This window comes from Oncorhynchus keta, chromosome 22 (genome assembly GCF_023373465.1).
Source record: "Oncorhynchus keta strain PuntledgeMale-10-30-2019 chromosome 22, Oket_V2, whole genome shotgun sequence".
Taxonomy (NCBI): domain Eukaryota; kingdom Metazoa; phylum Chordata; class Actinopteri; order Salmoniformes; family Salmonidae; genus Oncorhynchus; species Oncorhynchus keta.
This window is the reverse complement of record NC_068442.1, coordinates 57,622,065-57,643,298: the sequence shown is the minus strand read 5'-3', so window position 1 is coordinate 57,643,298 and position 21,234 is coordinate 57,622,065. Positions and strand designations below refer to the sequence as shown.

Sequence of the window (21,234 nt, the reverse complement as noted above, 5' to 3'; positions counted from 1 at the left end):
TGTGTGTGTGTGTGTGTGTGTGTCCGTGTGTCCCTGTGTGTGTGTGTGTCCCTGTGTGTGTGTGTGTGTGTGTGTGTGTGTGTGTGTCCGTGTGTCCCTGTGTGTGTGTGTGTGTCCCTGTGTGTGTGTGTGTCCCTGTGTGTGTGTGTGTGTGTCCCTGTGTGTGTGTGTGTGTGTGTGTGTGTCCCTGTGTGTGTGTGTGTCCCTGTGTGTGTGTGTGTGTGTGTCCCTGTGTGTGTGTGTGTGTGTCCCTGTGTGTGTGTCCCTGTGTGTGTGTCCCTGTGTGTGTGTCCCTGTGTGTGTGTCCCTGTGTCCCTGTGTGTGTGTCCCTGTGTGTGTGTCCCTGTGTGTGTGTCCCTGTGTGTGTGTCCCTGTGTCCCTGTGTGTGTCCCTGTGTGTGTGTCCCTGTGTGTGTGTCCCTGTGTGTGTGTCCCTGTGTGTCCCTGTGTGTGTGTCCCTGTGTGTCCCTGTGTGTGTGTATCCCTGTGTGTTCCTGTGTGTGTGTATGCCTGTGTGTGTGTCCCTGTGTGTGTGTGTGTGTGTCCCTGTGTGTGTGTGTTCCTGTGTGTTCCTGTGTGTGTGTATCCCTGTGTCTTCCTGTGTGTGTGTCCCTGTGTGTGTCCCTGTGTTTGTGTCCCTGTGTTTGTGTCCCTGTGTGTGTGTCCCTGTGTGTGTGTGTGTGTGTCCCTGTGTGTGTGTCCCTGTGTGTGTGTGTGTCCCTGTGTGTGTGTCCCTGTGTGTGTGTGTCCCTGTGTGTGTGTGTCCCTGTGTGTGTGTGTCCCTGTGTGTGTGTCCTGTGTGTGTGTCCCTGTGTGTGTGTGTGTCCCTGTGTGTGTGTGTGTGTGTGTGTCCGTGTGTCCCTGTGTGTGTGTGTGTCCCTGTGTGTGTGTGTGTGTGTGTGTGTGTGTGTGTCCGTGTGTCCCTGTGTGTGTGTGTGTGTGTGTCCCTGTGTGTGTGTGTGTCCCTGTGTGTGTGTGTGTGTCCCTGTGTGTGTGTGTGTGTGTGTGTCCCTGTGTGTGTGTGTGTCCCTGTGTGTGTGTGTGTGTGTCCCTGTGTGTGTCCCTGTGTGTGTGTCCCTGTGTGTGTGTCCCTGTGTGTGTGTCCCTGTGTGTGTGTCCCTGTGTCCCTGTGTGTGTGTCCCTGTGTGTGTGTCCCTGTGTGTGTGTCCCTGTGTCCCTGTGTGTGTGTCCCTGTGTGTGTGTCCCTGTGTGTGTGTCCCTGTGTGTGTGTCCCTGTGTGTGTGTCCCTGTGTGTGTGTCCCTGTGTGTCCCTGTGTGTGTGTCCCTGTGTGTCCCTGTGTGTGTGTATCCCTGTGTGTTCCTGTGTGTGTGTATTCCTGTGTGTGTGTCCCTGTGTGTGTGTGTGTGTGTCCCTGTGTGTGTGTGTTCCTGTGTGTTCCTGTGTGTGTGTATCCCTGTGTCTTCCTGTGTGTGTGTCCCTGTGTGTGTGTCCCTGTGTTTGTGTCCCTGTGTTTGTGTCCCTGTGTGTGTGTCCCTGTGTGTGTGTGTGTGTGTCCCTGTGTGTGTGTCCCTGTGTGTGTGTGTGTCCCTGTGTGTGTGTGTGTGTCCCTGTGTGTGTGTGTCCCTGTGTGTGTGTGTCCCTGTGTGTGTGTGTCCCTGTGTGTGTGTCCCTGTGTGTGTGTCCCTGTGTGTGTGTGTGTGTCCCTGTGTGTGTGTCCGTGTGTGTGTGTGTCCGTGTGTGTGTGTGTCCGTGTGTGTGTGTCCGTGTGTGTGTGTGTCCGTGTGTGTTTCCCTGTGTGTTTGTGTGTGTGTGTCCCTGTGTGTTTGTGTCCCTGTGTGTTTGTGTCCCTGTGTGTTTGTGTCCCTGTGTGTGTGTCCCTGTGTGTGTGTGTCCCTGTGTGTGTGTGTCCCTGTGTGTGTGTGTGTGTGTGTGTGTGTGTGTGTGTGTGTGTGTGTGTGTGTGTGTGTGTGTGTGTGTGTCTGTGTCTGTGTCTGTGTCCGTGTGTGTGTGTTTCCCTGTGTGTGTGTGTGTGTGCGTCCCTGTGTGTTTGTGTGTGTGTGTCCCTGTGTGTTTGTGTGTCCCTGTGTGTTTGTGTGTGTGTGTCCCTGTGTGTGTCCCTGTGTGTGTGTCCCTGTGTGTGTGTCCGTGTGTGTGTGTCCCTGTGTGTGTGTGTGTGTTTGTGTGTGTTTGTGTGTCTGTGTGTTTGTGTGTGTGTCCCTGTGTGTGTGTGTCCCTGTGTGTGTGTGTCCCTGTGTGTGTGTGTGTGTGTTTGTGTGTGTGTGTGTGTGTGTCCCTGTGTGTGTGTGTCTCTGTGTGTGTGTGTCCCTGTGTGTGTGTGTGTCCCTGTGTGTGTCCCTGTGTGTGTGTGTGTGTGTGTGTGTGTGTCTGTGTGTGTGTGTGTGTGTGTCCCTGTGTGTTTGTGTGTGTTAACATGAACTATGTCTGTTTCCAGATGAAGTGGACAGAGGTGGTGCAGGACTGTACCCAGGCTGTAGTGATTAATCCACGCTACATCAAGGCCCTGTTCAGGAGGGCCAAGGCCCTGGAGAGACTGGACAACAAGAAGGAGTGCCTGGAAGGTACACACACACACACACACACACACACACACACTGGATAACAAGAACTACATGGAAGGTAGACCCACACACACACACACACACACACACTGGATAACAAGAACTACATGGAAGGTACACACACACACACACACACACTGGATAACAAGAACTACATGGAAGGTACACACACACACACACACACACACACACTGGATAACAATAACTACATGGAAGGTAGACACACACACACACACACACACTGGATAACAAGGAGTGCCTGGAAGGCGGGCTTAGCTCAGACTTGTTACTGTTGACCAGAGCCCTATTCCCTATATAGTGCACTACTTTAGACCAGAGCCCTATTCTCTACATAGTGCACTACTTTAGACCAGAGCCCTATTCCCTATGTAAGTGCACTACTTTAGACCAGAGCCCTATTCCCTATGTAGTGGTACTACTTTAGACCAGAGCCCTATTCCCTATGTAGTGGACTACTTTAGACCAGAGCCCTATTCCCTATATAGTGGACTACTTTAGACCAAAGCCCTATTCCCTATATAGTGGACTACTTTAGACCAGAGCCCTATTCCCTATATAGTGCACTACTTTAGACCAGAGCCCTATTCCCTATATAGTGGACTACTTTAGACCAGAGCCCTATTCCCTATATAGTGGACTACTTTAGACCAAAGCCCTATTCCCTATATAGTGGACTACTTTAGACCAGAGCCCTATTCCCTATATAGTGCACTACTTTAGACCAGAGCCCTATTCCCTATATAGTGACTACTTTAGACCAGAGCCCTATTCCCTATATAGTGCACTACTATAGACCAGAGCCCTATTCCCTATGTAGTGCACTACTTTAGACCAGAGCCTTATTCCCTATATAGTGCACTACTTTAGACCAGAGCCCTATTCCCTATATAGTGCACTACTTTAGACCAGAGCCCTATTCCCTATATAGTGCACTACTTTAGACCAGAGCCCTATTCCCTATATAGTGCACTACTTTAGACCAGAGCCCTATTCCCTATATAGTGCACTACTTTAGACCAGAGCCCTATTCCCTATATAGTGCACTACTTTAGACCAGGGCCCTATTCCCTATATAGTGGACTACTTTAGACCAGAGCCCTATTCCCTATATAGTGCACTACTTTAGACCAGGGCCCTATTCCCTATATAGTGGACTACTTTAGACCAGAGCCCTATTCCCTATATAGTGCACTACTTTAGACCAGAGCCCTATTCCCTATATAGTGGACTACTTTAGACCAGAGCCCTATTCCCTATACAGTGGACTACTTTAGACCAAAGCCCTATTCCCTATATAGTGGACTACTTTAGACCAGAGCCCTATTCCCTATATAGTGCACTACTTTAGACCAGAGCCCTATTCCCTATATAGTGGACTACTTTAGACCAGAGCCCTATTCCCTATATAGTGCACTACTTTAGACCAGAGCCCTATTCCCTATATAGTGGACTACTTTAGACCAGAGCCCTATTCCCTATATAGTGCACTACTATAGACCAGAGCCCTATTCCCTATGTAGTGCACTACTTTAGACCAGAGCCTTATTCCCTATATAGTGCACTACTTTAGACCAGAGCCCTATTCCCTATATAGTGCACTACTTTAGACCAGAGCCCTATTCCCTATATAGTGCACTACTTTAGACCAGAGCCCTATTCCCTATATAGTGCACTACTTTAGACCAGGGCCCTATTCCCTATATAGTGGACTACTTTAGACCAGAGCCCTATTCCCTATATAGTGCACTACTTTAGACCAGGGCCCTATTCCCTATATAGTGGACTACTTTAGACCAGAGCCCTATTCCCTATATAGTGCACTACTTTAGACCAGGGCCCTATTCCCTATATAGTGGACTACTTTAGACCAGAGCCCTATTCCCTATATAGTGCACTACTTTAGACCAGGGCCCTATTCCCTATATAGTGCACTACTTTAGACCAGAGCCCTATTCCCTATATAGTGCACTACTATAGACCAGAGCCCTATTCCCTATGTAGTGCACTACTTTAGACCAGAACCTTATTCCCTATATAGTGCACTACTTTAGACCAGAGCCCTATTCCCTATATAGTGCACTACTTTAGACCAGAGCCCTATTCCCTATATAGTGCACTACTTTAGACCAGAGCCCTATTCCCTATATAGTGCACTACTTTAGACCAGGGCCCTATTCCCTATATAGTGGACTACTTTAGACCAGAGCCCTATTCCTATATAGTGCACTACTTTAGACCAGGGCCCTATTCCCTATATAGTGGACTACTTTAGACCAGAGCCCTATTCCCTATATAGTGCACTACTTTAGACCAGGGCCCTATTCCTATATAGTGCACTACTTTAGACCAGAGCCCTATTCCCTATATAGTGCACTACTTTAGACCAGAGCCCTATTCCCTATGTAGTGCACTACTTTAGACCAGAGCCCTATTCCTATGTAGTGCACTACTTTAGACCAGAGCCCTATTCCCTATATAGTGGTACTACTATAGACCAGAGCCCTATTCCCTATGTAGTGCACTACTTTAGACCAGAGCCCTATTCCCTATATAGTGCACTACTTTAGACCAGAGCCCTATTCCCTATATAGTGCACTACTTTAGACCAGAGCCCTATTCCCTATATAGTGCACTACTTTAGACCAGAGCCCTATTCCCTATATAGTGCACTACTTTAGACCAGAGCCCTATTCCCTATATAGTAGACTACTTTAGACCAGAGCCCTATTCCCTATATAGTGCACTACTTTAGACCAGAGCCCTATTCCCTATATAGTGCACTACTTTAGACCAGAGCCCTATTCCCTATATAGTGCACTACTTTAGACCAGAGCCTTATTCCCTATGTAGTGCACTACTTTAGACCAGAGCCCTATTCCCTATATAGTGGACTACTATAGACCAGAGCCCTATTCCCTATGTAGTGGACTACTATAGACCAGAGCCTTATTCCCTATGTAGTGCACTACTTTAGACCAGAGACCTATTCCCTATATAGTGGACTACTATAGACCAGAGCCCTATTCCCTATGTAGTGGACTACTATAGACCAGAGCCCTATTCCCTATGTAGTGCACTACTTTAGACCAGAGCCCTATTCCCTATATAGTGGACTACTATAGACCAGAGCCCTATTCCCTATGTAGTGGACTACTATAGACCAGAGCCTTATTCCCTATATAGTGCACTACTTTAGACCAGAGCCCTATTCCCTATATAGTGCACTACTTTAGACCAGAGCCCTATTCCCTATATAGTGCACTACTTTAGACCAGGGCCCTATTCCCTATATAGTGGACTACTTTAGACCAGAGCCCTATTCCCTATATAGTGCACTACTTTAGACCAGGGCCCTATTCCCTATATAGTGGACTACTTTAGACCAGAGCCCTATTCCCTATATAGTGCACTACTTTAGACCAGGGCCCTATTCCCTATATAGTGGACTACTTTAGACCAGAGCCCTATTCCCTATATAGTGCACTACTTTAGACCAGGGCCCTATTCCCTATATAGTGCACTACTTTAGACCAGAGCCCTATTCCCTATATAGTGCACTACTATAGACCAGAGCCCTATTCCCTATGTAGTGCACTACTTTAGACCAGAACCTTATTCCCTATATAGTGCACTACTTTAGACCAGAGCCCTATTCCTATATAGTGCACTACTTTAGACCAGAGCCCTATTCCCTATATAGTGCACTACTTTAGACCAGAGCCCTATTCCCTATATAGTGCACTACTTTGACCAGGGCCCTATTCCCTATATAGTGGACTACTTTAGACCAGAGCCCTATTCCTATATAGTGCACTACTTTAGACCAGGGCCCTATTCCCTATATAGTGGACTACTTTAGACCAGAGCCCTATTCCCTATATAGTGCACTACTTTAGACCAGGGCCCTATTCCCTATATAGTGGACTACTTTAGACCAGAGCCCTATTCCCTATATAGTGCACTACTTTAGACCAGGGCCCTATTCCCTATATAGTGCACTACTTTAGACCAGAGCCCTATTCCCTATATAGTGCACTACTTTAGACCAGAGCCCTATTCCCTATGTAGTGCACTACTTTAGACCAGAGCCCTATTCCCTATGTAGTGCACTACTTTAGACCAGAGCCCTATTCCCTATATAGTGGTACTACTATAGACCATAGCCCTATTCCCTATGTAGTGCACTACTTTAGACCAGAGCCCTATTCCCTATATAGTGCACTACTTTAGACCAGAGCCCTATTCCCTATATAGTGCACTACTTTAGACCAGAGCCCTATTCCCTATATAGTGCACTACTTTAGACCAGAGCCCTATTCCCTATATAGTGCACTACTTTAGACCAGAGCCCTATTCCCTATATAGTAGACTACTTTAGACCAGAGCCCTATTCCCTATATAGTGCACTACTTTAGACCAGAGCCCTATTCCCTATATAGTGCACTACTTTAGACCAGAGCCCTATTCCCTATATAGTGCACTACTTTAGACCAGAGCCTTATTCCCTATGTAGTGCACTACTTTAGACCAGAGCCCTATTCCCTATATAGTGGACTACTATAGACCAGAGCCCTATTCCCTATGTAGTGGACTACTATAGACCAGAGCCTTATTCCCTATGTAGTGCACTACTTTAGACCAGAGACCTATTCCCTATATAGTGGACTACTATAGACCAGAGCCCTATTCCCTATGTAGTGGACTACTATAGACCAGAGCCCTATTCCCTATGTAGTGCACTACTTTAGACCAGAGCCCTATTCCCTATATAGTGGACTACTATAGACCAGAGCCCTATTCCCTATGTAGTGGACTACTATAGACCAGAGCCTTATTCCCTATGTAGTGCACTACTTTAGACCAGAGCCCTATTCCCTATATAGTACACTACTATAGACCAGAGCCCTATTCCCTATGTAGTGGACTACTATAGACCAGAGCCCTATTCCCTATGTAGTGCACTACAGTTGAGCCGTGTGGTCCCTGGTTATATAGGGAATAGTGCCAGTTGGAACGAGATCTCCTTTAACGGCACATGATACCACAGCAGGTCAAGTAACAAGGGAACCCCCATATATCCCCCTCCTCCTGTTCCTGTAGATAACAAGGGAACCCCCATATATCCCCCTCCTCCTGTTCCTGTAGATAACAAGGGAACCCCCATATATCCCCCCCTCCTCCTGTTCCTGTAGATAACAAGGGAACCCCCATATACCCCCCTCCTGTTCCTGTAGATGACAAGGGAACCCCCATATATCCCCCTCCCCTGTTCCTGTTGATAACAAGGGAACCCCATATACCCCCCCCCTCCTCCTGTTCCTGTAGATAACAAGGGAACCCCCATATATCCCCCTCCTCCTGTTCCTGTAGATAACAAGGGAACCCCCATATATCCCCCTCCCCTGTTCCTGTAGATGACAAGGGAACCCCCATACCCCCTTCTGTTCCTGTAGATAACAAGGGAACCCCCATATACCCCCCTCCTCCTGTTCCTGTAGATAACAAGGGAACCCCCATATATCCCCCCCTCCTGTTCCTGTAGATAACAAGGGAACCCCATATATCCCCCTCCTGTTCCTGTAGATAACAAGGGAACCCCCATATACCCCCCTCCTGTTCCTGTAGATGTGACGGCGGTGTGTATCCTGGAGGCCTTCCAGAACCAGCAGAGTATGCTGCTAGCAGACAAAGTCCTCAAACTGCTGGGGAAGGAGAAGGCCAAAGACAAATACAAGGTGAGAGGATGTTCCAGCTCTCCTGCTTCTCCTTACTGAAGGCATTAAGTAATGTTGGGTTTTAACTGCTCTGAAAGAAATATGTCTCTAATATGGTCATACATTTGGCAGGAGGTTAGGAAGTACATCTCAGTTTCCACCTCATTTTGTGGGCAGTGTGCACATAGTCTGCCTACTGCGGCCTTTCTCAATAGCAAGGCTATTTTCACTGTGTCTGTACATAGTCAAAGCTTTCCTTAAGCTTTCCTTAATGTTGGGTCAGTCACAATGGTCAGGTATTCTGCCACTGTGTACTCTCTGTTTAGGGCCAAATAGCATTCTTGTTTGCTCTGTTTTTTTGTTGATTATTTTCAGTGTGTCAAATAGTTATCTTGTAGTTTTGTCATGATTTTGTTGGATCTAAATGTGTTTCTGTCCTGGGGCTCTGTGGGGTCTGTTTGTGTTTGTGAACAGAGCTCCAGAACCAGCTGGTTGAGGGGACTCTTCTCTAGGTTCATCTCTCTGTAGGTGAGGGCTTTGTGGGGTGTGTTTGTGAACAGAGCTCCAGAACCAGCTGGCTGAGGGGACTCTTCTCCAGGTTCATCTCTCTCCCCTCCTAAAGGACACCAGCAGTATGGTCTCAGAACAGCTCCCCTCCTTTGTAAAGGACACCAGCAGTATGGTCTCAGAACAGCTCCCCTCCTAAAGGACACCAGCAGTATGGTCTCAGAACAGCTCCCCTCCTTTGTAAAGGACACCAGCAGTATGGTCTCAGAACAGCTCCCCTCCTAAAGGACACCAGCAGTATGATCTCAGAACAGCTCCCCTCCTAAAGGACACCAGTAGTATGGTCTCAGAAGAACCTCCCCTCCTAAAGGACACCAGCAGTATGGTCTCAGAACAGCTCCCCTCCTAAAGGACACCAGCAGTATGGTCTCAGAACAGCTCCCCTCCTTTGTAAAGGACACCAGCAGTATGGTCTCAGAACAGCTCCCCTCCTAAAGGACACCAGTAGTATGATCTCAGAACAACTCCCCTCCTAAAGGACACCAGCAGTATGGTCTCAGAACAGCTCCCCTCCTTTATAAAGGGCACCAGCAGTCTGGTCTCAGAACAGCTCCCCTCCTAAAGGACACCAGTAGTATGGTCTCAGAACAGCTCCCCTCCTAAAGGACACCAGCAGTATGGTCTCAGAACAGCTCCCCTCCTAAAGGACACCAGCAGTATGGTCTCAGAACAGCTCCCCTCCTAAAGGACACCAGCAGTATGATCTCATAACAGCTCCCCTCCTAAAGGACACCAGCAGTATGGTCTCAGAACAGCTCCCCTCCTAAAGGACACCAGCAGTATGATCTCAGAACAGCTCCCCTCCTAAAGGACACCAGCAGTATGCTCTCAGAACAGCTCCCCTCCTAAAGGACACCAGCAGTATGGTCTCAGAACAGCTCCCCTCCTAAAGGACACCAGCAGTATGGTCTCAGAACAGCTCCCCTCCTTTGTAAAGGACACCAGCAGTATGGTCTCAGAACAGCTCCCCTCCTTTATAAAGGACACCAGCAGTATGGTCTCAGAACAGCTCTCCTCCTAAAGGACACCAGCAGTATGGTCTCAGAACAGCTCCCCTCCTAAAGGACACCAGCAGTATGGTCTCAGAACAGCTCCCCTCCTTTATAAAGGACACCAGCAGTATGGTCTCAGAACAGCTCCCCTCCTAAAGGGCACCAGCAGTATGATCTCAGAACAGCTCCCCTCCTAAAGGACACCAGTAGTATGATCTCAGAACAACTCCCCTCCTAAAGGACACCAGCAGTATGGTCTCAGAACAGCTCCCCTCCTAAAGGACACCAGCAGTATGGTCTCAGAACAGCTCCCCTCCTAAAGGACACCAGCAGTATGATCTCAGAACAGCTCCCCTCCTAAAGGACACCAGCAGTATGGTCTCAGAACAGCTCCCCTCCTAAAGGACACCAGCAGTATGATCTCAGAACAGCTCCCCTCCTAAAGGACACCAGCAGTATGGTCTCAGAACAGCTCCCCTCCTAAAGGACACCAGCAGTATGGTCTCAGAACAGCTCCCCTCCTAAAGGACACCAGCAGTATGATCTCAGAACAGCTCCCCTCCTAAAGGACACCAGCAGTATGGTCTCAGAACAGCTCCCTCCTAAAGGACACCAGCAGTATGGTCTCAGAACAGCTCCCCTCCTAAAGGACACCAGCAGTATGGTCTCAGAACAGCTCCCCTCCTAAAGGACACCAGCAGTATGGTCTCAGAACAGCTCCCCTCCTTTATAAAGGACACCAGCAGTATGGTCTCAGAACAGCTCCCCTCCTTTATAAAGGACACCAGCAGTATGGTCTCAGAACAGCTCCCCTCCTAAAGGACACCAGCAGTATGGTCTCAACAGCTCCCCTCCTATAAAGGACACCAGCAGTATGGTCTCAGAACAGCTCCCCTCCTAAAGGACACCAGTAGTATGGTCTCAGAACAGCTCCCCTCCTAAAGGACACCAGCAGTATGGTCTCAGAACAGCTCCCCTCCTAAAGGACACCAGCAGTATGGTCTCAGAACAGCTCCCCTCCTAAAGGACACCAGCAGTATGGTCTCAGAACAGCTCCCCTCCTAAAGGACACCAGCAGTATGGTCTCAGAACAGCTCCCCTCCTAAAGGACACCAGCAGTATGGTCTCAGAACAGCTCCCCTCCTAAAGGACACCAGCAGTATGGTCTCAGAACAGCTCCCCCCTTCCTAAAGGACACCAGCAGTATGGTCTCAGAACAGCTCCCCTCCTAAAGGACACCAGCAGTATGGTCTCAGAACAGCTCCCCTCCTAAAGGACACCAGCAGTATGGTCTCAGAACAGCTCCCCTCCTAAAGGACACCAGCAGTATGGTCTCAGAACAGCTCCCTCCTAAAGGACACCAGCAGTATGGTCTCAGAACAGCTCCCCTCCTAAAGGACACCAGCAGTATGGTCTCAGAACAGCTCCCCTCCTAAAGGACACCAGCAGTATGCTCTCAGAACAGCTCCCCTCCTAAAGGACACCAGCAGTATGGTCTCAGAACAGCTCTCAGACACCAGCAGTATGGTCTCAGAACAGCCCCTCCTTTAAAGGACACCAGCAGTATGGTCTCAGAACAGCTCCCCTCCTTTATAAAGGACACCAGCAGTATGGTCTCAGAACAGCTCCCTCCTAAAGGACACCAGCAGTATGGTCTCAGAACAGCTCTCCTCCTAAAGGACACCAGCAGTATGGTCTCAGAACAGCTCCCCTCCTTTATAAAGGACACCAGCAGTATGGTCTCAGAACAGCTCCTCCTCCAGTATTTAAAGGACACCAGTAGTATGATCTCAGAACAGCTCCCCTCCTAAAGGACACCAGCAGTATGGTCTCAGAACAGCTCCCTCAGAACAGTATAAAGGACACCAGCAGTATGATCTCAGAACAGCTCCCCTCCTAAAGGACACCAGCAGTATGGTCTCAGAACAGCTCCCCTCCTAAAGGACACCAGCAGTATGGTCTCAGAACAGCTCCCCTCCTAAAGGACACCAGCAGTATGGTCTCAGAACAGCTCCCCTCCTAAAGGACACCAGCAGTATGATCTCAGAACAGCTCCCCTCCTAAAGGACACCAGCAGTATGGTCTCAGAACAGCTCCCCTCCTAAAGGACACCAGCAGTATGGTCTCAGAACAGCTCCCCTCCTAAAGGACACCAGCAGTATGGTCTCAGAACAGCTCCCCTCCTTTGTAAAGGACACCAGCAGTATGGTCTCAGAACAGCTCCTCCTAAAGGACACCAGCAGTATGGTCTCAGAACAGCTCCTCCTAAAGGACACCAGCAGCTCCCCTCCTAAAGGACACCAGCAGTATGGTCTCAGAACAGCTCCCCTCCTAAAGGACACCAGCAGTATGGTCTCAGAACAGCTCCCCTCTAAAGGACACCAGTAGTATGATCTCCTCCCCTAAAGGACACCAGCAGTATGGTCTCAGAACAGCTCCCCTCCTTTATAAAGGACACCAGCAGTATGGTCTCAGAACAGCTCCCCTCCTAAAGGACACCAGCAGTATGGTCTCAGAACAGCTCCCCTCCTAAAGGACACCAGCAGTATGGTCTCAGAACAGCTCCCCTCCTAAAGGACACCAGCAGTATGGTCTCAGAACAGCTCCCCTCCTAAAGGACACCAGCAGTATGATCTCAGAACAGCTCCCCTCCTAAAGGACACCAGCAGTATGGTCTCAGAACAGCTCCCCTCCTAAAGGACACCAGCAGTATGATCTCAGAACAGCTCCCCTCCTAAAGGACACCAGCAGTATGGTCTCAGAACAGCTCCCCTCCTAAAGGACACCAGCAGTATGGTCTCAGAACAGCTCCCCTCCTAAAGGACACCAGCAGTATGATCTCAGAACAGCTCCCCTCCTAAAGGACACCAGCAGTATGGTCTCAGAACAGCTCCCCTCCTAAAGGACACCAGCAGTATGGTCTCTCAGAACCAGTAGTATGATCTCAGAACAGCTCTCCTCCTAAAGGACACCAGCAGTATGGTCTCAGAACAGCTCCCCTCCTAAAGGACACCAGCAGTATGGTCTCAGAACAGCTCCCCTCCTAAAGGACACCAGCCTCAGAACAGCTCCCCTCCTAAAGGACACCAGCAGTATGGTCTCAGAACAGCTCCCCTCCTAAAGGACACCAGCAGTATGGTCTCAGAACAGCTCCCCTCCTTTATAAAGGACACCAGCAGTATGGTCTCAGAACAGCTCCCCTCCTAAAGGACACCAGTAGTATGGTCTCAGAACAGCTCCCCTCCTAAAGGGCACCAGCAGTATGATCTCAGAACAGCTCCCCTCCTAAAGGACACCAGTAGTATGATCTCAGAACAACTCCCCTCCTTTGTAAAGGACACCAGCAGTATGGTCTCAGAACAGCTCCCCTCCTTTATAAAGGACACCAGCAGTATGGTCTCAGAACAGCTCCCCTCCTAAAGGACACCAGCAGTATGGTCTCAGAACAGCTCCCCTCCTTTATAAAGGACACCAGCAGTATGGTCTCAGAACAGCTCCCCTCCTAAAGGACACCAGTAGTATGGTCTCAGAACAGCTCCCCTCCTAAAGGGCACCAGCAGTATGATCTCAGAACAGCTCCCCTCCTAAAGGACACCAGTAGTATGATCTCAGAACAACTCCCCTCCTAAAGGACACCAGCAGTATGGTCTCAGAACAGCTCCCCTCCTTTATAAAGGGCACCAGCAGTCTGGTCTCAGAACAGCTCCCCTCCTAAAGGACACCAGTAGTATGGTCTCAGAACAGCTCCCCTCCTAAAGGACACCAGCAGTATGCTCTCAGAACAGCTCCCCTCCTAAAGGACACCAGCAGTATGGTCTCAGAACAGCTCCCCTCCTAAAGGACACCAGCAGTATGGTCTCAGAACAGCTCCCCTCCTAAAGGACACCAGCAGTATGGTCTCAGAACAGCTCCCCTCCTAAAGGACACCAGCAGTATGATCTCAGAACAGCTCCCCTCCTAAAGGACACCAGCAGTATGGTCTCAGAACAGCTCCCCTCCTAAAGGACACCAGCAGTATGGTCTCAGAACAGCTCCCCTTCTTTGTAAAGGACACCAGCAGTATGATCTCAGACCAGCTCCCCTCCTAAAGGACACCAGCAGTATGGTCTCAGAACAGCTCCCCTCCTAAAGGACACCAGCAGTATGGTCTCAGAACAGCTCCCGTCCTTTTAAAGGACACCAGTAGTATGATCTCAGAACAGCTCTCCTCCTAAAGGACACCAGCAGTATGGTCTCAGAACAGCTCCCCTCTTAAAGGACACCAGCAGTATGGTCTCAGAACAGCTCCCCTCCTAAAGGACACCAGCAGTATGGTCTCAGAACAGCTCCCCTCCTAAAGGACACCAGCAGTATGGTCTCAGAACAGCTCCCCTCCTAAAGGACACCAGCAGTATGGTCTCAGAACAGCTCCCCTCCTAAAGGACACCAGCAGTATGGTCTCAGACCAGCTCCCCTCCTAAAGGACACCAGCAGTATGGTCTCAGAACAGCTCCCCTCCTAAAGGACACCAGCAGTATGGTCTCAGAACAGCTCCCCTCCTAAAGGACACCAGCAGTATGGTCTCAGAACAGCTCCCCTCCTAAAGGACACCAGCAGTATGGTCTCAGAACAGCTCCCCTCCTAAAGGACACCAGCAGTATGGTCTCAGAACAGCTCCCCCTAAAGGACACCAGCAGTATGGTCTCAGAACAGCTCCCCTCCTAAAGGACACCAGCAGTATGATCTCAGAACAGCTCCCCTCCTAAAGGACACCAGCAGTATGGTCTCAGAACAGCTCCCCTCCTAAAGGACACCAGCAGTATGGTCTCAGAACAGCTCCCCTCCTAAAGGACACCAGCAGTATGATCTCAGACCAGCTCCCCTCCTAAAGGACACCAGCAGTATGGTCTCAGAACAGCTCCCCTCCTAAAGGACACCAGCAGTATGGTCTCAGAACAGCTCCCCTCCTAAAGGACACCAGCAGTATGATCTCAGACCAGCTCCCCTCCTAAAGGACACCAGCAGTATGGTCTCAGAACAGCTCCCCTCCTAAAGGACACCAGCAGTATGGTCTCAGAACAGCTCCCCTCCTAAAGGACACCAGCAGTATGATCTCAGAACAGCTCCCCTCCTTTATAAAGGACACCAGCAGTATGGTCTCAGAACAGCTCCCCTCCTAAAGGACACCAGCAGTATGGTCTCAGAACAGCTCCCCTCCTTTATAAAGGACACCAGCAGTATGGTCTCAGAACAGCTCCCCTCCTTTGTAAAGGACACCAGCAGTATGGTCTCAGAACAGCTCCCCTCCTAAAGGACACCAGCAGTATGGTCTCAGAACAGCTCCCCTCCTAAAGGACACCAGCAGTATGATCTCAGAACAGCTCCCCTCCTAAAGGACACCAGCAGTATGATCTCAGAACAGCTCCCCTCCTAAAGGACACCAGCAGTATGGTCTCAGAACAGCTCCCCTCCTAAAGGACACCAGCAGTATGGTCTCAGAACAGCTCCCCTCCTTTATAAAGGACACCAGCAGTATGGTCTCAGAACAGCTCCCCTCCTTTATAAAGGACACCAGCAGTATGGTCTCAGAACAGCTCCCCTCCTTTATAAAGGACACCAGCAGTATGGTCTCAGAACAGCTCCCCTCCTTTATAAAGGACACCAGCAGTATGGTCTCAGAACAGCTCCCCTCCTTTCTAAAGGACACCAGCAGTATGGTCTCAGAACAGCTCCCCTCCTTTATAAAGGACACCAGCAGTATGGTCTCAGAACAGCTCCCCTCCTTTGTAAAGGACACCAGCAGTATGGTCTCAGAACAGCTCCCCTCCTAAAGGACACCAGCAGTATGGTCTCAGAACAGCTCCCCTCCTAAAGGACACCAGCAGTATGATCTCAGAACAGCTCCCCTCCTAAAGGACACCAGCAGTATGATCTCAGAACAGCTCCCCTCCTAAAGGACACCAGCAGTATGGTCTCAGAACAGCTCCCCTCCTTTATAAAGGACACCAGCAGTATGGTCTCAGAACAGCTCCCCTCCTTTATAAAGGACACCAGCAGTATGGTCTCAGAACAGCTCCCCTCCTAAAGGACACCAGCAGTATGGTCTCAGAACAGCTCCCCTCCTTTATAAAGGACACCAGCAGTATGGTCTCAGAACAGCTCCCCTCCTAAAGGACACCAGCAGTATGGTCTCAGAACAGCTCCCCTCCTAAAGGACACCAGCAGTATGATCTCAGACCAGCTCCCCTCCTAAAGGACACCAGCAGTATGGTCTCAGAACAGCTCCCCTCCTAAAGGACACCAGCAGTATGGTCTCAGAACAGCTCCCCTCCTAAAGGACACCAGCAGTATGACAGCTCCCCTCCTAAAGGACACCAGCAGTATGGTCTCAGAACAGCTCCCCTCCTAAAGGACACCAGCAGTATGGTCTCAGAACAGCTCCCCTCCTAAAGGACACCAGCAGTATGATCTCAGAACAGCTCCCCTCCTAAAGGACACCAGCAGTATGGTCTCAGAACAGCTCCCCTCCTAAAGGACACCAGCAGTATGGTCTCAGAACAGCTCCCCTCCTTTATAAAGGACACCAGCAGTATGGTCTCAGAACAGCTCCCCTCCTAAAGGACACCAGCAGTATGGTCTCAGAACAGCTCCCCTCCTAAAGGACACCAGCAGTATGGTCTCAGAACAGCTCCCCTCCTAAAGGACACCAGCAGTATGATCTCAGAACAGCTCCCCTCCTAAAGGACACCAGCAGTATGATCTCAGAACAGCTCCCCTCCTAAAGGACACCAGCAGTATGGTCTCAGAACAGCTCCCCTCCTTTATAAAGGACACCAGCAGTATGGTCTCAGAACAGCTCCCTCCTAAAGGACACCAGCAGTATGGTCTCAGAACAGCTCTCTAAAGGACACCAGCAGTATGGTCTCAGAACAGCTCCTAAAGGACACCAGCAGTATGGTCTCAGAACAGCTCCCCTCCTTTATAAAGGACACCAGCAGTATGGTCTCAGACCAGCTCCCCTCCTAAAGGACACCAGCAGTATGGTCTCAGAACAGCTCCCCTCCTAAAGGACACCAGCAGTATGGTCTCAGAACAGCTCCCCTCCTAAAGGACACCAGCAGTATGGTCTCAGAACAGCTCCCCTCCTAAAGGACACCAGCAGTATGATCTCAGAACAGCTCCCTCCTAAAGGACACCAGCAGTATGGTCTCAGAACAGCTCCCCTCCTAAAGGACACCAGCAGTATGGTCTCAGAACAGCTCCCCTCCTAAAGGACACCAGCAGTATGATCTCAGAACAGCTCCCCTCCTAAAGGACACCAGCAGTATGGTCTCAGAACAGCTCCCCTCCTAAAGGACACCAGCAGTATGATCTCAGAACAGCTCCCTCCTTTATAAAGGACACCAGCAGTATGGTCTCAGAACAGCCCCTCCTAAAGGACACCAGCAGTATGGTCTCAGAACAGCTCCCCTCCTTTATAAAGGACACCAGCAGTATGGTCTCAGAACAGCTCCCCTCCTAAAGGACACCAGCAGTATGGTCTCAGAACAGCTCCCCTCCTAAAGGACACCAGCAGTATGGTCTCAGAACAGCTCCCCTCCTAAAGGACACCAGCAGTATGGTCTCAGAACAGCTCCCCTCCTAAAGGACACCAGCAGTATGATCTCAGAACAGCTCCCCTCCTAAAGGACACCAGCAGTATGGTCTCAGAACAGCTCCCCTCCTAAAGGACACCAGCAGTATGGTCTCAGAACAGCTCCCCTCCTAAAGGACACCAGCAGTATGATCTCAGAACAGCTCCCCTCCTTTATAAAGGACACCAGCAGTATGGTCTCAGAACAGCTCCCCTCCTAAAGGACACCAGCAGTATGGTCTCAGAACAGCTCCCCTCCTTTATAAAGGACACCAGCAGTATGGTCTCAGAACAGCTCCCCTCCTAAAGGACACCAGCAGTATGGTCTCAGAACAGCTCCCCTCCTAAAGGACACCAGCAGTATGGTCTCAGAACAGCTCCCCTCCTAAAGGACACCAGCAGTATGATCTCAGAACAGCTCCCCTCCTAAAGGACACCAGCAGTATGGTCTCAGAACAGCTCCCCTCCTAAAGGACACCAGCAGTATGGTCTCAGAACAGCTCCCCTCCTTTATAAAGGACACCAGCAGTATGGTCTCAGAACAGCTCCCCTCCTAAAGGACACCAGCAGTATGGTCTCAGAACAGCTCCCCTCCTTTATAAAGGACACCAGCAGTATGGTCTCAGAACAGCTCCCCTCCTTTATAAAGGACACCAGCAGTATGGTCTCAGAACAGCTCCCCTCCTAAAGGACACCAGCAGTATGGTCTCAGAACAGCTCCCCTCCTTTATAAAGGACACCAGCAGTATGGTCTCAGAACAGCTCCCCTCCTAAAGGACACCAGCAGTATGGTCTCAGAACAGCTCCCCTCCTAAAGGACACCAGCAGTATGATCTCAGACCAGCTCCCCTCCTAAAGGACACCAGCAGTATGGTCTCAGAACAGCTCCCCTCCTAAAGGACACCAGCAGTATGGTCTCAGAACAGCTCCCCTCCTAAAGTACACCAGCAGTATGATCTCAGACCAGCTCCCCTCCTAAAGGACACCAGCAGTATGGTCTCAGAACAGCTCCCCTCCTAAAGGACACCAGCAGTATGATATCAGAACAGCTCCCCTCCTTTATAAAGGACACCAGCAGTATGGTCTCAGAACAGCTCCCCTCCTAAAGGACACCAGCAGTATGGTCTCAGAACAGCTCCCCTCCTTTATAAAGGACACCAGCAGTATGGTCTCAGAACAGCTCCCCTCCTAAAGGACACCAGCAGTATGGTCTCAGAACAGCTCCCCTCCTAAAGGACACCAGCAGTATGGTCTCAGAACACTAAAGGACACCAGCAGTATGGTCTCAGAACAGCTCCCCTCCTAAAGGACACCAGCAGTATGATCTCAGAACAGCTCCCCACCTAAAGGACACCAGCAGTATGGTCTCAGAACAGCTCCCCTCCTAAAGGACACCAGTAGTATGGTCTCAGAACAGCTCCCCTCCTAAAGGACACCAGTAGTATGATCTCAGAACAGCTCCCCTCCTAAAGGACACCAGCAGTATGGTCTCAGAACAGCTCCCCTCCTAAAGGACACCAGCAGTATGGTCTCAGAACAGCTCCCCTCCTAAAGGACACCAGCAGTATGGTCTCAGAACAGCTCCCCTCCTTTATAAAGGACACCAGTAGTATGGTCTCAGAACAGCTCCCCTCCTAAAGGACACCAGCAGTATGGTCTCAGAACAGCTCCCCTCCTTTATAAAGGACACCAGCAGTATGGTCTCAGAACAGCTCCCCTCCTAAAGGACACCAGCAGTATGGTCTCTATCATTGAATCTCTTGATCCTCTCCCTGATAATACCTTGTTAGTTACGTCTGATGTTGAGTCGTTATACACTAATATTCCACACGAGGGCGCTATTGAAGCTATGGAACATTTTCTTCTGCAACGTGACCCCAATGAACTACCTTGCAGTGCTGCATGATAACATTGTCTGAAATAGTACTCAGACACAACTACTTCATGTTTCTAAATTATGTATTTATTCAGGTGAAGGGTACTGCTGTGGGATCCCCCATGGCTCCTAACTATGCTAATGTGTAATGTGGGTTACATGGAGAAACAGTCTATTTTCCATCCTCTCCAAAATGTTTTCTTGTCTCACATCATTATGTGGAAACGGTATATTGATGATATTTGTGTTCTGTGGAGGGGTGATGCAAAACAGCTCCAGGTGTTTTATGCTTTTCTTAACTCCTGTTCTGAGCATCTGACATTTACTATGCAGTCTGACACCCGTCAAATCAGTTTCCTTGATCTTCTGATCTTGTGTGAAGATAATGTTCTATACACGGATCTTTACAGGAAGCCTACTGATCGTAACGGTTTGTTGAGGGCTGACAGCTGTAATCCACTTCCCTTGAAAAACACTTTGCCCTTCAGCCAATTCTGTCGAATCAAAAAGAATTAGCAAAAAAACAGTCAGATTTCTACATAAATATGGCTGAGATGCAAAGAAAATTCTGTGAGAGGGGGTACAAAAATGGTCAGATTAATACTGCCATTGAGAAAATCCAAAACAAATCGAGACATGATCCCTTTCAAGGATAGGATAAATAAGCATTATTGCGTTCTTACTATGCGCCATTCAAAGTGCTCTGAACAAATTGAGGAAATTGTTCAAACATTGACACATTCTAAGAGCTGATGATAGTATTGGTAATGTGTTTTCGGACCTTCCCTTGGTCGTATTCTCACGGGGCAGAAATCTCAGAGATCAATTGGTAAACTCTGATTTACCACCCCAAGATATCCCTGAACAACGTCTATTTGCTCCCCTACTGGATGGAGTAAACTCTGATTTACCAAGATATCCCTGAACAACGTCTATTTGCTCCCCTACTGGATGGAGTAAACTCTGATTTACCAAGATATCCCTGAACAACGTCTATTTGCTCCCCTACTGGATGGAGTAAACTCTGATTTACCAAGATATCCCTGAACAACGTCTATTTGCTCCCCTACTGGATGGGGTAAACTCTGATTTACCAAGATATCCCTGAACGTCTATTTGCTCCCCTACTGGATGGAGTAAACTCTGATTTACCAAGATATCCCTGAACAACGTCTATTTGCTCCCCTACTGGATGGGGTAAACTCTGATTTACCACCCCAAGATATCCCTGAACAACGTCTATTTGCTCCCCTACTGGATGGAGTAAACTCTGATTTACCAAGATATCCCTGAACAACGTCTATTTGCTCCCCTACTGGATGGAGTAAACTCTGATTTACCAAGATATCCCTGAACAAAGTCTATTTGCTCCCTCTGATTTACAAGATGGACGTATTTGCTCCACTCTGATTTCTGACCAAGATATCCCTGAACAACGTCTATTTGCTCCCCTACTGGATGGAGTAAACTCTGATTTACCAAGATATCCCTGAACAACGTCTATTTGCTCCCCTACTGGATGGGTAAACTCTGATTTACCCCAAGATATCCCTGAACAACGTCTATTTGCTCCCCTACTGGATGGAGTAAACTCTGATTTACCAAGATATCCCTGAACAACGTCTATTTGCTCCCTACTGGATGGGGTAAACTCTGATTTACCACCCCAAGATATCCCTGAACAACGTCTATTTGCTCCCCTACTGGATGGAGTAAACTCTGATTTACCCCAAGATATCTGGATGGAGTACACTCTGATTTACCAAGATATCCCTGAACAACGTCTATTTGCTCCCCTACTGGATGGGGTAAACTCTGATTTACCAAGATATCCCTGAACAACGTCTATTTGCTCCCCTCTATTTGCTCCCCTACTGGATGGATTTACCCCAAGTGAACAAACTCTGATTTA

General features: G+C 49.1%; 1 protein-coding gene across 1 annotated transcript in view; it reads left to right on the top strand.

Annotated features, from left to right (window-relative positions):
- LOC118372505 (mitochondrial import receptor subunit TOM70-like) overlaps positions 1-21,234 on the top strand; it is an 86,670-nt gene that overhangs the window by 24,791 nt on the left and 40,645 nt on the right. Inside the window, exons 3-4 of the mRNA XM_052475780.1 lie at positions 2,414-2,540; positions 8,187-8,296. Coding sequence (XP_052331740.1) covers positions 2,414-2,540; positions 8,187-8,296 — 237 coding nt within the window. The remainder of the gene's footprint in view (positions 1-2,413; positions 2,541-8,186; positions 8,297-21,234) is intronic.